General features: G+C 45.3%; 1 protein-coding gene across 2 annotated transcripts in view; it reads right to left on the reverse strand.

Annotated features, from left to right (window-relative positions):
* Positions 1 to 17,366, reverse strand: part of tat (tyrosine aminotransferase) — a 164,553-nt gene that overhangs the window by 108,551 nt on the left and 38,636 nt on the right. For both annotated transcript variants that reach the window (XM_059993396.1, XM_059993395.1), the window contains one exon: positions 5,570 to 5,728. In XM_059993396.1, the coding sequence (XP_059849379.1) occupies positions 5,570 to 5,728 (159 nt within the window). The remainder of the gene's footprint in view (positions 1 to 5,569; positions 5,729 to 17,366) is intronic.

Below are 17,366 nucleotides of genomic sequence, written 5' to 3' on the forward strand. Positions count from 1 at the left end.
CCTAATCCTATTACTGCCATCAAGATGTGCCACTATTTCGTCCTTAATAATGGATTCAAGCATCTTCCCCACGACTGACGTTAGGCTAACAGGGTGATAGTTCTCCGTTTTCTCCTTCCCTCCCTTCTTGAAAAGTGGGATAACATTAGCCACTCTCCAATCTTCAGGAACTGATTCTGAATCTGAGGAACATTGGAAAATGATTACCAATGCATCCGCAATTTCCTGAGCCACCTCTTTTAGAACCCTCGGATGCAGACCATCTGGACCCGGGGATTTATTAGCCTTCAGTCCTACCAGTCAACTCATCACAGTTTCTTTCCTAATGTCAATCTGTCTCAATTCCTCTGATATCTTATGACCCTGGCCCATCCATACATCTGGGAGATTGCTTGTGTCCTCCCTGGTGAAGACAGATCTAAAGTACGCATTAAATTCTGTTGCCATTTCCCTGTTTCCCATAACAATTTCTCCCAATTCATTCTTCAAGGGGCCAACATTGTTCTTAACTATCTTCTTTCTCTTCACATAGCTAAAAAAGCTTTTGCTATCCCCTTTTATATTCCTGGCTCGACTGAGCTCATACCTGATTTTTTCTCTCCGTATTGCTTTTTTAGTTAAGATCTGCTGTTCCTTAAAACTTTCCCAATCATCTGTATTCCACTCATCTTAGCCCTGTCATACTTCTTTTTCTTTAATGCTATACAATCTCTGATTTCCTTTGTCAACCACTGTGGCCCCTTTCCCCTCTTTGAATCCTTCCTTCTCATTGGAATGAACTGCTTTTGCATCTTTTGTATTATCCCCAAGAATATCTGCCACTGCTGATCCACTGTCTTTCCTGCCAGGGCATCCGCCCATTTAACTTTGGCCAGCTCTTCCCTCATGGCTCCGTAGTCTCCTTTATTTAATTGCAACACTGACACCTCTGATCTGCCCTTATCCCTCTCAAATTGTAGATAAAAACTTATCATGTTATGATCACTACTTCCTAATGGCTCCTTTACTTCAAGATCACTTATCAATTCCTGTTCATTACACATCACCAAGTCCAAAATAGCCTCGTTCCTGGTTGGCTCAAGCACAAGCTGTTCCAAAAATACATCCCTTAGAGACTCCACAAACTCCCTATCCTGGGGTCCGGCACCTACCTGATTCTCCCAGTTCACCTGCATGTTGAAATCTCCCATAACGACTGCATTACCTTTCCCACATGCCAATGTTAACTCCCTAATCAACTTGTACACAATATCCACCCAATATCAAGTTGCAACATAACCTCCTAATTTTTGAACTCAGCCTCGACTAATAAAAGCAATATTCTTTAAGCCCTTTTAACCACTTTATCGATGTATGTAGCCATTTACAAGGAGCTATGAACTTGGATCTCAAGATCTTACCGCTCAGCAACACTATTAGGGGCCTTGCCAAGGTGCAACACCTCACATTTATCTGGGTTAAACCCTATCTGCCATTTCTCAGTCTATATTTGCAACTGGTTATATCACACTGTGATCTCTGCCAGCCTTCTACGCTATCTACAACTTCGCCAATCTAGGTATCATCCCCAAATTTACTAATCAACCCATCTACATTTTCATCCAGATCATTTATATACACGACGAGGTAGCAGCACAGACCCCTGTGGAACTCCACTAATTACAGAATTCAAATAAGTTCCTTCAACCACTACCTTCTGTCTCCTATGTGCAAGCCAATTCTGAATCCAAACAGTTAATTCTCTGCATATCCCTAGCATCTTCATCTTCTGGATTATCCTCTCATGAGGGACTTTGTCAAATGCCTTATTAAAATCCATGTAGACAACATCCACTGCCTCACCCTCATCAATCTCTCTCACCACCTTGTCAAAAAACTCAAATTGGTAAGGTGCAATGTACCATACACAAAGCCATGCTGGCTCTCCCTAATTAGGCCATAGTAATTTCTAAGGTAGGGACACATTTGGCACAACTCTGTGGGCCAAAGGGCCTGTATTGTGCTGTAGGTTTTCTATGTTTCTATGTTCCACAAAATGATAACACTGAGGAACTTTAAATTGCTGACCCTCTCCACTTCTGATCCTCTGAGAGGACTGACTCGTGAACTTCTGCCTTCCTCCTCCTGAAATCCATAATCAGCTCGTTAATCTTGCTGACATTGAGTAACAGGTTGTTGTTGTGGTACCACTCAACCAGATTTTCAATCTTTCTCCTATATGTTGATTTGTCACCATCCTTGATTCAGCCTTCAAAGGATTTGTCATGTTTCATCATCAACGTCTCAAAACACTTCATTACTGTGGATGTAAGCACTACTGGATTGAGGCAGGTTCCCATGTTTTTCTTAGGCACCTGTATAAGTAAGTACTGCTGAAATGAGAGGTTAAAGATCTCAGTGAATGCTCCAGCCAGCTGATCAGCACAGGTCTAGAGTCTTTGGTCAGGTACCCTGTATGGACTGGATGCTTTTCATGGGTACACCCTCCTGAAGGCTGCTTGTACATCAGCCTCAGAGACTGAAATCACAGGATCATCAGATGCTGCAGGAGTTCATGATAGTTTCCCCATGTTTTTACGGTTGAAGTGAGCATTGAGCTCATCTGGAATTTTAGCCATGTGTTTGCTTATATCTCATGATAATACTTTATAAAAGGTGATAGCATTCAAGCCGTGGCACAACTGTCAAGCAACCTTCATTGATTCAAGATTAGTCTGGAGATTGATCCAGATCCTAGATGATTTTATGTAACATTTTTCACTGTCCACTACATCCCCAATTTTGGTGTCATTTGTGAACTTACTAACCATGCTAACATTATAAAAATATATAAAATTATGAGAGGCTTTGAGAGGTAAATAGAGTATCTTTCCAAGGATGGAAATTTCATATACAAGAAGGAACAGAACATTGAATGGCCCATGATGTTGTAACTAATTAAACCAATAGCCCCTAACCCTAACCCAGCAGAGAAGGGAGGGATATGGTCAAAGTGCAGGGAAAAGGATTAGATTAATTAAATTAAAGTCAATTCAATTTAATTAATCTAATCCTCTTCCCTGCACATTGACCATATCCTTCCTTTCTCTGTGCATCCATGTGCCTGTCTAAGAGTCTCTTAAATGTTCCTATACCATTTACCTCTACCTGAATGTAACCCGGGCAGTGAATTCCAGGCCCTCACCACTCTATGTAAAAATACATGCCTTGCTTTGCACATATCATTCATACTTTCCCCCTCACCTTAAACATATAACTGATGGTCACACCCAAGGAACAGACTTCAGATTGATAGGTGACCACCAGGAGGGATAAGGCAAGTCGGCGGACAGTGCAGGGCTCCCCTGTGGCCGCTCCCCTCAGCAACAAGTCTATCCCTTTGGATATTGCTGGGGACAATACAGCTGCTAGGTCAGTGGCACTGTGGTTGGCTCTGAGCCTCAACAAAGAAGGTCCAAATCAGGTAGAGCAATATTGGTACTGTCAGGCAGGCCGATGGTGATAAAAGGTAAGTGAACAGACAGGAGATCCTGCGGCTGCAGAAGAGATGTCAGAATGGGTATTGCTCCTGGTGCCAAGGTCAATTATGTCTCTGAGTCACTTTGGAAGATCCTTGAGGGGGAAAGCAAATAGCCAGAAGCTGTTTAAGAAGGATAGCAAGGACAGGCCAGGGGACCACAGGCTGGTGAGGCTGACATCATTCGTAGGAAGCCACTGGAGGGAATACTGAGGGACAAGTTCTACCATCACTTTGATAGATAAAGCTCGATCAGGAATAGTTAGCATGGTTTTGTGTATTGGAGGTCATGTCTGATGAATCGTCTGGAGCTTTTTGAAGAGGTAACTATGAGGAATAGAGGAAGGTAGGACAGTAAATGTTGTCTATGTGGGTTTTAATAAGGCCTTTTACAAGCTCACACATGGTAGGCTGATTTGGAAGACTGAATTCATACTGCAATATGAGAAGACAAAGCATGTCACATGTATCAGTATCACAATGGAATAAAATGAATTACAGTGGCATGAGAGAGGAGCTTTACCTAGATGGATTGGAGGAGGATACCAGCAAGGATGATGGCAGAGCAGAGGTGGCTGAAGTTTCTGGGAATAGTTCACAAGGCACAGGATAGGTATGTCCCACAGAAGAAGTTCTCAAATGGCAGGAGTAGGCAACTGTGGCTGACAAAGGAAGTTAAGGACTGCATAAAAGTCAACGTAAGGGCACAAAAGGAAGCAAAATTGAGTGGGAAGTTGAACAATTGGGAAGTTTTTAAAATCCAACAAAAGGCAACTAAAAAAGCTATAAGAAGGGAAAAGATGAAATATGAGGGCAAACTAACCAATAATGTAAAGCAGGATTCTAAAAGTTTCTTTCAGTTATATCAAGAGTAAAAGGGAGTTTAGAGTTGATATTGGACTACTGGAAAATGATGCTGGTGAGGTGGTAATGGGGGACAAAGAAATGGCAGATGAATTTAATGGGTACTTTGCATCTGTCTTCACTGTGGAAGACACCAGTAGTGTGCCAGAGGTCTATGAGTGTCAGCTAGTAGGAGTAGTGCCATTGCTATTACAAAGGAAAGAGTGCTATGCAAATTCAAAGTCTTAAGGTAGATAAATCACTTGGACCAGACTACATCCCAGAGTGCTAAGAGAGGTTGCTAGAGAGATAACATGCATTGGTCATGATCTTTCAAGAATCACTTGATTCTGCCATGGTCCCAGAGGACTGGAAAATTGCAAATATCACTCTGCACTTGAAGAAGGGAGGAAGGTAAAATAAAGGAAATTATAGCCCAGTTAGCCTAACCTCAGTGGTTGGGAAAGTGTTGGAGTCTATTATTAAGGATAAGGTTTCGGGCTACTTGGAGAATAATTATAAAAATAAGTCAAATTCAGGATGGTTTCTGTAAAGGGGAATCTTTTTTGAGGAAATAACCAGCAGGGTGGACAAAGGAAAGATAGTAATGTCATTTACTTGGATTTTCAAAAGGCATTTGTTAAGGTGCCATACATGAGGTTGCTTAACAAAATAAAATCCTGTGGTATTACAAGAAAGATACTAGCATAGATAGAGGAATGGCTGACAGGCAGGAGGTAGTAAGTGGAAATAAAGGGGCCTTTTCTGGTTGGCTGCCTTCTAGATTTAGGGTTATAGGTAAGATGTTTGGTGGGGATTTGAGGAGGACCTTTTTCACCAAGAGAGAAGTGAGTACTTGGAATGAACTGCTGCGGAGAATGGTAGCAAAAGTTGTCTAGTTGAACACTTGAATTACCAAGGCAATGAAAACTCCAGGTCAAATGCTGAAGATGGAATTAATGTGGAAATGATCAGTGTGAATAAGTTGCGCTGAATAGCCTGTTCCTTATGTATGATATGATGTGAAAGGCCCATTTCTGTGTTATGTGACTCTATAATCTCTCTATTCAATAGTTTAAAGTCCATAGAGCAATACAGTTTACTTTCTGGTACCATTCTGGAAGCTGGAGAACCATAACAGGTTCTGGTGTGCAGAACCTAGCCAACCTGACCCATAACTCACAATCTGTTCAGTTCTGTGCTACATACCAGTAAATTGTAGAGTTTAACTTCAATGCCCAGAGACAGAGTGAGTGTTTTATAGAGAGAGAATCCAGGCCTGGGAATCAGAATGTTCTGTGCTGGGTTTGCCAAAACACTGATGGCCAGTTCAATGGCCTGGCTGCAACCACTGGTCAAAATCACATCCTAAAGAATAAAATATGATATCAGTCAAGCTCAATTACTGCATGTTAACTACATATGAGTAGGTGTCAGAGATATATAGACCATTTCAATCACATGAACATTTACTTCAGTGTGAGAAACCTCCCCTTTCTACCACTGTCCATCCTATCAAACACCCTTGCCCTACATCCTCTATGGCACTCCAATCCCTGCCATTTCACTCTTTGCAGAATCTTGTTTTCTCTTTCTCTAGTATTTTTCCTCACTTCCCTGATATTTCCATTTCTTAAAAATAATTGAAATTTAAAACACAATGAAGATAAGTTATTGCCTCATGTCCTTGCCACCTCCTTTCTAGTTCCTAGTTCACAATAACATATATTTAACACACATTTCAACACTTGAATGTCATGGCATTAGAAAGTTACAGAGCAAATACAGGTAAAGAGCACTAGTATAGGTAAGTACATTAGGATTAGGCTTAAGGTTGCTATGGACGTGATGGGATGAAGGTCCTGTTCAGGACTGTACCACTCTGTGGCTGGCTAGTGCAGATGGAATTCTGGGTAAGAGAAAGTGTAGCAATAGCTAGAAGCTCTCATCTTATAGATTCATAAAATTATACAGCATAGAATAATCCACACATCCACACCACCTAGTAGATACACATCTGTACTCATCCCAGCACTTGGACTGTAGTCGTCTATGCCTAGACAATTCAAATACTTGCATAGACACTTCTGAAATGTTGTTAGCAACTCTCATTCCACTGATCTCTCAAGCAGCGTTCTCCAGATACGCACCACTCTGAGAGTGGGTGAAGTCCCCCTCAGATTCCTGTATCCTGAATCTATATCCTCTAGTTTAATCTACCTGTGATGTGGGGAATAGTTTTCTGTATTCTACTTCTATCAATTCTACTCAGTCAGTCCCCTATGAATCTCCTTCACTCTATGGAAAACAGGGCTAGCTTCTTCAGTCTCTCCTTTGAACTAAGATCCTAGTGAATCTTGTCGACAACTTCTTCATCACTATCACATCACATCCTTACTATGGTGTGCTGGCCAGCTCTCCAGCTGTGCTCTGACCAATGTTTTAAAAAGTTGAACCAAAATCTCTCTGTTTTGATATTCAATACCTTGACAACTGAAGGCCAAGTAGCCACATCATCTTCCTTTGAAGATATAAATGTACAGAACAGAAATGGGTTCTTGAGCCCACTGCATCTCTGCCAAAGTTTTGTAGAACATAGAACATAGAATAGTACAGCACATTACAGGCCCTTCGGCCTACAATGTTGTGCCAACCCTCAAACCCTGCCTCCCATATAACCCCCCCACCTTAAATTCCTCCATATACTTGTCTAGTAGTCTCTTAAACTTCATTAGTATGTCTGCCTCCACCACTGACTCAGGGAGTGCATTCCACAAACCAACCACTCTCTGAGTGAAAAACCTTCCTCTAATATCCCCCTTGAACTTCCCTTCCCTTAACTTAAAGCCATGTCCTCTTGTACTGAGCAGTGGTGCCCTGGGGAAGAGGTGCTGGCTGTCCACTCTGTCTATTCCTCTTAATATCTTGTACACCTCTATCATTTCTCCTCTCATCCTCCTTCTCTCCAAAGAGTAAAGCCCTAGCTCCCTTAATCTCTGATCATAATCTATACTCTGTAAACCAGGCAGCATCCTGGTAAATCTCCTCTGTACCCTTTCCAATGCTTCCACATCCTTCCTATAGTGAGGCAACCAGAACTGGACACAGTACTCCAAGTGTGGCCTAATTGGAGTTTTATAGAGCTGCATCATTACATCGCATCTCTTAAACTCTACCCCTCGACTTATGAAAGCTAACACCCCATAAGCTTTCTTAACTACCCTATCTACCTGTGAGGCAACCTACAGGGATCCGTGGACATGTACCCCCAGATCCCTCCGCTCCTCCACACTACCAAGTATCCTGCCATTTACTTTGTACTCTGCCTTGGAGTTTGTCCTTCCAAAGTGTACCACCTCACACTTCTCCGGGTTGAACTCCATCTGCCACTTCTCAGCCCACTTCTGCATCCTATCAATGTCTCTCTGCAATCTTTGACAATCCTCTACACTATCTACAACACCACCAACCTTTGTGTCATCTGCAAACTTGCCAACCCACTCTTGTACCCCCACATCTGGGTTGTTAATAAAAATCACAAAAAGTAGAGATCCAAGAACAGATCCTTGTGGGACACCACTAGTCACAACCCTCCAATCTGAATGTACTCCCTCCACCACAACCCTCTGCCTTCTGCAGGCAAGCCAATTCTGAATCCACCTGGCCAAACTTCCCTGGATCCCATGCCTTCTGACTTTCTGAATAAGCCTACCATGTGGAAACTTGTCAAATGCCTTACTAAAATCCATGTAGATCACATCCACTGCACTACCTTCATCTATATGCCTGGTCACCTCCTCAAAGAACTCTATCAGGCTTGTTAGGTATGATCTGCCCTTCACAAAGCCATGCTGACTGTCCCTGATCAGATCATGATTCTCTAAATGCCCATAGATTCTATCTCTTAGAATCTTTTCCAACAGCTTTCCCACCACAGACATAAGGCTCACTGGTCTATAATTACCCGGACTATCCCTACTACCTTTTTTGAACAAGGGGACAACATTCGCCTCCCTCCAATCCTCCAGTATCATTCCTGTGGACAACGAGGACATAAAGATCCTAGCCAGAGGCTCAACAATCTCTTCCCTCACCTCGTGGAGCAGCCTGGGGAATATTCCGTCAGGCCCCGGGGACTTATCCGTCCTAATGTATTTTAACAACTCCAACACCTCCTCTCCCTTAATATCAACATGCTCCAGAACTTCAACCTCACTCATATTGTCCTCACCATCATCAAGTTCCCTCTTATTGGTGAATACCGAAGAGAAGTATTCATTGAGGACCTCGCTCACTTCCACAGCCTCCAGGCACATCTTCCCACTTTTATCTCTAATTGGTCCTACCTTTAGTCCTGTCATCCTTTTGTTCTTCACATAATTGAAGAATGCCTTAGGGTTTTCCTTTACCCTACTCGCCAAGGCCTTCTCATGCCCCCTTCTTGCTCTTCTCAGCCCCTTCTTAAGCTCCTTTCTTGCTACCCTATATTCCTCAATAGACCCATCTGATCCTTGCTTCCTAAACCTCATGTATGCCGCCTTCTTCAACCTGACTAGATTTTCCACTTCACTTGTCACCCATGGTTCCTTCACCCTACCATTCTTTATTTTCCTCACCAGGACAAATTTATCCCTAACATCCTGCAAGAGATCAAACATCGACCACATGTCCATTGTACATTTCCCTGCAAAAACATCGTCCCAATTCACACCCGCAACTTCTAGCCTTATAGCTTCATAATTTGCCCTTCCCCAATTAAATATTTTCCTGTCCTCTCTGATTCTATCCTTTTCCAATAAGATGCTAAAGGTCGGGGAGCAGTGGTCACTGTCCCCCAGATGCTCACCCACTGACAGATCTGTGACCTGACCCGGTTCATTACCTAATACTAGATCTAGTATGACATTCCCCCTAGTCGGCCTGTCAATATACTGTGACAGGAATCCATCCTGGACACACTTAAAAAATTCTGCCCTATCTAAACCCTTGGAACTAATCAAGTGAAGGGAAGTTAAAGTCACCCATGATAACAACCCTGTTATTTGTGCACCTTTCCAAAATCTGCCTCCCAATCTGCTCCTCAGTACCTCTGCTGCTACCAGGGGGCCTATAGAATACCCCCAAAAGAGTAACTGCTCCCTTCCTGTTCCTGACTTCCACCCATACTGACTCAAAAGAGGATCCTGCTACGTTACCCACCCTTTCTGCAGCTGTAGTAGTATCCCCGACCAGTAATGCCACCCCTCCTCCCCTTTTCCCCCCTCTCTATCCCTTTTAAAGCACTGAACTCCAGAACTATTGAGAATCCATTCCTGCCCTGGTGCCTGTCAAGTCTCTGTAATGGCCACTACATCATAATTCCATGTATGTATCCAAGCTCTCAGTTCATCACCTTTGCTCCGGATGCTTCTTGCATTGAAGTACACACACTTTAGCCCTTCTACCTTACTACCTTTATACCCTTTATTCTGCTGCTCTTTCCTCAAAGCCTCTCTATATGTTAGATCTGGCTTTACTCCATGCACTTCTTTCACTGCTCTATTGCTCTGGGTCCCATCCCCCTTGTAAAATAGTTTAAACCCTCCTGAACCATGCTAGCAAACCTACCTGCAAGGATATTGCTCCCCCTCGAGTTCAGGTACAACCCATCCAATCTGTACAGGTCCCACCTTCCCCAGAAGAGATCCCAATGGTCCAAAAATCTAAAACCCTGTTCCCTGCACCAACTCCTCAGCCACACATTCAACTGCCATCTCCTCCAATTCTCACCATCACTATCACGTAGCACTGGCAGCAATCCTGAGAACGCCACCCTTGAGGTCCTGTTCTTCAGCCTTCTGCCTAGTTCCCGAAACTCACACTTCAGGACCTCATCCCTCTTCCTGCCTATGTCGTTGGTACCTACACGTATCACGACTTCTGGTTGCTTTCCCTCTCGTACCAAGATGTCATGCACCCGGTCAGAGTCATCCCGGATCCTGGCACCTGGGAGGCAACAAACCATGCGGGTTTCCTTATCACGTCCACAAAATCTGCTGTCTGCTCCCCTGACTATAGAGTCTCCAATGACGACAGCTCTCCTCTTCTCCGTCCCCCCTTCTGCACCACAGGGTCAGACTCAGTGCCAGAGGCCCTGCCACCATGGCTCACACCTGGTCGGTCATCCTCACCAACAGTATCCAGGATGGTAAGCTTATTATTCAGGGGAATGGCTACAGGGGTGCTCTGCACTACCTGCCTATTCACCTTCGCTTTCCCCCCTCTGACTGTCACCCAACGACCTGCTTCAGGCAGCCTAGGTGTGACTACCTCCCTGTAGCTCTCATCTATGACTGCCTCATTCTCCCTTATGAGTCGAAGGTCATCCAGCTGCTGCTCCAGATTCCTCACACGGTCTTCCAGATCGCCCAGCCGCAAGCACTTCTGGCAGATGTGACTCTGCGGGAGAGGGGAGTTCCCCCAAAACTGCCACATCTCACAGAAGAGGCACATCACCGTCTCAGGAGGCATTGCAAAGACTAACTGGGAACAAACTCGTCCTTCGCCTCTTCCCGTCGAAGCCTCTTGAGTCAAAGCCTCAAATCTCCACTCCTTCACTGGCCCACTCACTCACTGGCCGCTTTTGGTCTATCTACAAACAAAAGAAAATTTGCAGATGCTGGAAATCCAAGCAACACACACAAAATGCTGGAGCTCCATAGATGCTGCCTGGCCTGCTGAGTTCTTCCAGCATTTTCTGTTTTGTTCTATCTATGCTACTCCCATGTGCCTGCATTAGGATTGTATCCTTCTATGACTTTTTAATTGCCTATTTGCAATACCTCTTAAACACAGCAACTAACCCTGGTTCCACCAGTTCCTTTGGCAATGCACCCCAGATATTATCCTTGCTTTCTGACTTGAAACCTTCTTCTCAAATTAATACTCTGCCCTCTGCTGTTTTATATGTACAAGGGAAGAAAAAACTTGACCTGCTCTATCTTTGACTGAACTTATACACTTCTCACAGCCCCCTTCACTCAAAGGGAAAGAAACAGCTGTCCAATCTCTACCCATAACTAAAGCACTCCAATCCTGACTGCATCCTGGTGAATCACCTCTGACATTCTTCAAGGCAATCACATCATTCCTACAGTGTGAGACCAAAACTGAATACAGCCTAATCAGTATTTTGTAAAGTTACATAGAATATAGAACAGGCCCTTCAGACCATACTGTTATTCCTAACTAATTAACCCAATGACTCCTAATTAATCTAATCCCTCTTTTCCTTGCAGATTGACCAAATCCTTCCTTTCTCAGCATATTGTAACACAGAATACACATAGACCCACAAAGCTGTGCTGAAATAATTGAAGTAGTAATCAAATGCCCAGCTGAACTAATCCCTCTTGCCTACACAATATCAATATTATAGAACACAGAATAGTACTGCATAATACAGGCCTTTCGGCCCACAGTGTCCTGCAGACCTCTTAACCTATTCTAAAATCAATCAAACCTTCCCCTCCTCATAGCCCACCATTTTTCTTTCATCTGTGTACAATTCAAAAGACTCTCTTAAATGTCCCAAATGTATCTTGACTATACTACCGCCTGTCAGTGCATTCCACACATTTACCACTTTCTGTGTAAAAAAACTTACCTCAGATATCCTTCCTATATGTACCTTCAAACACCTTAAAGATATGCCCCCTCGTATTAGCTATCTCTGCCCTGAGAAAAAGTCTCTGGCTATCCGTTCCATATGCGCCTCTTATCACCTTGTAAATTTATGTCAGTCACATCTCATCCTCCTTTGTTCCAAAGAGCTTGTTCAACCTATCTTCATAAGACATGCTCTCTAATCCAGGCATTATCCTGGTAAATCCCTCTGCACCCTCTCTAATGCTTTCACAACCTTCTGATAATGAGGCAAAAATAACTGAACATAATATTCTGGTCTAACCAGAATTTTATAGAGCTGCAAGATTGGCTCACAGTTCCTGAACTCAGTCCCCCAGTTAATGAAGGCCAACACACTATTTGCCTTCTTAACCAGCCTATCAATTTGCACAGTATTTGAAAGATTAATGGATGGAAACCCCAAGATCCCTCTGTTCCTCCACACTGTTAAGAGTCCTGGCATTAACCCTGTATTCTGCCGTCAAATTTGATCTTTCAAAGTGATTCACTTCATGCTTTTCCAGATTGAACTCCATCTGTCACTTCTCAATCCAGCTCTGCATCCTATCAATGTCCCACTGTATCCTATGACAATCTTCTACTCTATCCACAACAGCATTGTCTACTGAGTCTCTGTGAGTGGAAGTCAGGAACAGGAAGGGTTCAATAACTCTGCTAGGTGTTTTTTATAGACCACCCAATAGTAACAGGAACATCAAGGAGCAGATAGGGAGACAGCTTGTGGAAAGATACAATAATAATAGGGTTGTCGTGGTGGAAGATTTTAACTTCCCCAATATTGATTGGCATCTCCCTGGAACAAGGGGGTTAGATGGGGTGGGAATTTGTTAGGTGTGTTCAGGAAGGATTCCTGACACAATATGTCGATAAGCCTACAAGAGGAGAGGCTGTACTTGATCTGGTATTGAGAAATGAACCTGATCATGTGTCAGAGCTCTCAGTGGGAGAGCATTTTGGAGATAGTGATCACAATTCTATCTCCTTTCCCATAGCATTGGAGAGGGAGAGGAACAAACAAGTTAAAAAAGCATTTAATTGGAGTAAGGAGAAATACGACGCTATCAGGTAGGAACTTGGATGCATAAATTGGAAACAGATGTTCTCAGGGAAATGCACAGAAGAAATGTGGCAAATGTTCACGGGATATTTGTGTGGTGTTCTGCATAGGTACATTACAATGAGCAAGGAAAGGAAGGTAGGATAGAGGAACCATGGTGTACAAAGGCTGTTGAAAATCTAGTCAAGAAGAAAAGAAAAGCTTATGAAAGGTTCAAAAAATTAGGTAATGATAGAGATCTAGAAAATTTTAAGGCTAGCAGGAAAGAGCTTAAGAATGAAATTAGGAGAGTCAGAAAGGGCAAAGAGCAGGCTTTGGCAAACAGGATTAAGGAAAACCCAAAAAGGCACTCTACAAGTATGTGAAAAGCAAGAGGATAAGATGTGAGAGAATAGGACCAATCAAGTGTAATAGTGGAGAAGTGTGTATGGAACCAGAGGAGAAAGCAGAGATACTTAATGTATACTTTGTTTCAGTATTCACTATGGAAAAGGACCTTGGCGATTGTAGGGATGACTTACAGCAGACTGAAATGTTTGAACATGTAGACTTTAAGAAAGAGGATGTGCTGGTGCTTTAGGAAAGCATCACGTTGGATAAGTCACTGGGACTGGACAAGATATACCCCAGGCTACTGTGGGAGCCAAGGGAGGAGATTGCTGAGCCTCTGGCAATGATCTTTGCATCATCAATGAGGACAGGAGAGGTTCCAAAGGATTGGAGGGTTACAGACATTGCTCCCTCATTCGAGAAAGGGAGTGGAGATAGCCCAGGAAATTATACACCTGTGAGTCTTACTTCAGTGGTTGGTAAGTTGATGGAGAAGATTCTGACAGGCAGGATTTATGAACATTTGGAGAGACATAATATGATTGAGAATAGTCAGCATGGCTTTGTCAAAGGCAGGTTGTGCCTTATTAGCTTGTTCGAACTTTTTGAGAATTTGACTAAACACATTGATGAAGGTGGAGCAATAGATGCAGAGTATATGGATTTCAGCAAGGCATTTGTTATGGTACCCCATGCAAGGCTTATTGAGAAAGTAAGGAGACATAGGATCCAAGGGGACCTTGCTTTGTGGATCCAGAATTGACTTGTCCACAGAAGGCAAAGAGTGGCTGTGGACAGGTCATATTCTGCATGGAGGTTGGTGACCAGTGGTGTGCCTCAGGGATCTGTTCTGGGACCCCTACTCTTGGTGATTTTTATAAATGAACTGGTTGAAGGAAGTAAAGGGATGGGTTAGTAAATTTGCTGATGATACAAAGGTTAGGGGTGTTGTGGATAGTGTGGAGGGCAGTCAGAGATTACAGCGGGGTGTCAATAGGATGCAAGACTGGGCTGAGAAGTGGCAGATGGAGTTCAATCCAGAGAAGTGTGATGCACCATCAATAACTCACACCGAGACGTAAGGCGAGATATCGGCTTTTATTGACTGGAAGAAGGAACCAGGAGTGAGTGTCTATCATACAATGTCCTGGAGACTGAGGCTGAGCGTCAGGCCTCAGATCGCCTTTATACAGGGGCCTGTGGGAGGAGCCACAGGAGCAGTCAGCAGGGGCGTGTCCAGACAGGCACATAGTTCACCACATTCACCCCCCCTTTGTTTGAAAGAGTCCCCATGTGGCGAAGTTTCTTACAAGTCAAGTCTATCAGGTGGTCGAATCTGTCGCTGCGATCTACGTAGCACCGGCTGTGACTGCGCCAATGCCGGCAACATTGGTGATTGCACAGGGGACGGAGGTTGCGCTTGTTCTTGCCCACTAGGCGCCGGTGATCCCTCATGCATGTGCGAGGCGCCTGGTATAAATGCGCACGAAACGCCCGGTATACAAGTGTCGTGAGGAGTCTGTGTAGGGCCTGGTGAGCACGGTGTCACCTCTGGTGCAGGGTTCATAGTTACCGGAGAGCCTTCAGGGTAGTGGTCTGCTGCACCTGCGGGTGCCAGGTCGCGGATGGAGACCGTGTCCTCCCGCCCATCAGGTAAGACCACGTAAGCATACTGGGGGTTCGCATGTAGAAGGTGAACCCTCTCTACCAGCGGGGAGTACTTATTGCTCCTCACATGTTTCCGGAGCAGCACTGGCCCCGGGGACGTCAGCCAAACTGGTAGGGTGGTCCCAGTGACAGACTTCCTGGGAAAAGAGAATAGGCGTTCGTGAGGGGTGGCATTGGTGGACGTACATAACAGAGAGCGGATAGAGTGCAGTGCCTCAGGGAGGACCTCCTGCCATCGAGAGACCGGCAACCCTTTTGACTTAAGGGCTAAAAGTGTGGCCTTCCACACTGTGGCATTCTCCCGCTCCACCTGGCCATTACCCCGGGGATTATAACTCGTGGTCCGACTGGTAGCAATGCCCCTAGCTAGCAAGTACTGGCGCAGCTCCTCACTCATAAAGGAGGACCCTCTATCACTGTGGATATAGCAGGGATACCCGAACAGAGTGAAGAGCTGGCGCAGGACTTTTATGACGGACGTGGCAGTGGTGTCGGGGCAGGGGATGGCAAAGGGGAACCGTGAGTACTCGTCGATAACACTGAGAAAATAGACATTGCGGTCAGTGGAGGGAAGGGGGCCCTTAAAGTCAACACAGTCGTTCAAAAGGGCGGGTGGCCTTGACAAGTTGTGCCGTGTCAGGACGGTAGAAGTGCGGTTTGCACTCAGCGCAAACTTGGCAGTCCCTGGTCATCGTCCTGATGTCCTCCAGGGAGTATGGCAGGTTCCGAGCTTTCACAAAATGGTAAAATCGGGTGACCCCCGGATGGCGAAGTTGTGCATGAAGGGTGTACAGCTAGTCAAGCATTGTACTAGCACATGTTCCCCGGGATAGGGCATCAGGGGGCTCATTGAGTCTGCCAGGCCGGTACAGGATATCATAGGTGTAGGTGGAGAGTTCTATCCTCCACCGCAAAATCTTATCATTTTTGATTTTGCCCCGCTGTTGGTTGCTGAACAGGAACGCAACCGAGCGCTGGTCGGTCAGCAAGGTGAACCTTTTGCCAGCAAGATAGTGCCTCCAGTGCCTAACAGCCTCCACTATGGCCTGGGCTTCTTTCTCCACTGCGGAGTGCCGAATTTCGGAGCCTTGGAGGGTGCGAGAAAAGAATGCTACTGGTCTGCCTTCCTGATTGAGGGTAGCAGCCAGAGCAAAATCGGAGGCATCACACTCCACTTGGAAGGGAGCGGTCTCGTCCACCGCATGCATCGTAGCTTTGGCAATGTCCGCTTTAATGCAGCTGAAGGCCGCGCGGGCCTCAGCAGAGAGGGGAAACGAGGTAGACGACCAGGGGGCATGCCTTGTCTGCGTAATGGGGGACCCATTGGGCGTAATAGGAAAAAAACCCATGCACCGTCTGAGGGCCTTGAGAGTGGTGGGAAGAGGGAGCTCTAACAGGGGGCACATACGTTCAGGATCAGGGCCAATAACCCCGTTTTCCACGACATACCCAAGTATAGCAAGGCGGGTGGTTCCAAACACACACTTGTCCCTGTTATAAGTAAGGTTCAGAGCTGCGGCCACTTGGAGAAATCGTTGGAGGTTGGCGTCGTGATCTGGCCTGTCGTGACCACAGATGGTGATGTTATCCAGATAGGGAAATGTGGCCTGCAGTTGGTACTAGTCCACCATCCGGTCCATTTCCCTCTGGAAGACAGAGACACCATTCGTGACACCGAAAGGGACGCGCAGGAAGTGATAGAGCCTGCAGCCCGCCTCGAAGGCGGTGTAGGGGCGGTCCTCTGGGCAGGTGGGGAGCTGGTGATAAGCGGATTTCAGATCTATTGTCGAGTACACCTTGTACTGAGCAATCTGGTTGACCATATCCGCGATGCGGGGTAGGGGGTACGCGTCAAGCTGCGTAAACCTATTGATGGTTTGACTATAGTCCACCACCATCCTATTTTTCTGCCCAGTCCGAACAACAACCACCTGGGCCCTCCAAGGGCTTGAGCTTGGCTCAATGATCCCCTCCCTGAGCAGCCGCTGCACCTCCGACTGAATGAAGGCCCTGTCCCCCGCGCTGTACCTCCTGCTTTTGGTTGCCACAGGCTTACAGTCGGGGGTCAGGTTGGCGAACAGCAGTGGGGGAGGGATCTTGAGAGTGGAGAGGCTGCAAGTGCTGGATGGGATGTGTGTGCCCGTGTGTGTGTGTGGTCAGTAGCGGGGTATGTGAAGAAGTCCCACAAAACTGAGGATTCCGGACAGTGAGTGGTGGGAGGGGCCCGTCGTATGCCATAGTCACACTTTCGAGATGGCTCTGGAA

The sequence above is a fragment of the Hypanus sabinus genome, chromosome 17, assembly GCF_030144855.1.
Source record: "Hypanus sabinus isolate sHypSab1 chromosome 17, sHypSab1.hap1, whole genome shotgun sequence".
Lineage (NCBI taxonomy): Eukaryota > Metazoa > Chordata > Chondrichthyes > Myliobatiformes > Dasyatidae > Hypanus > Hypanus sabinus.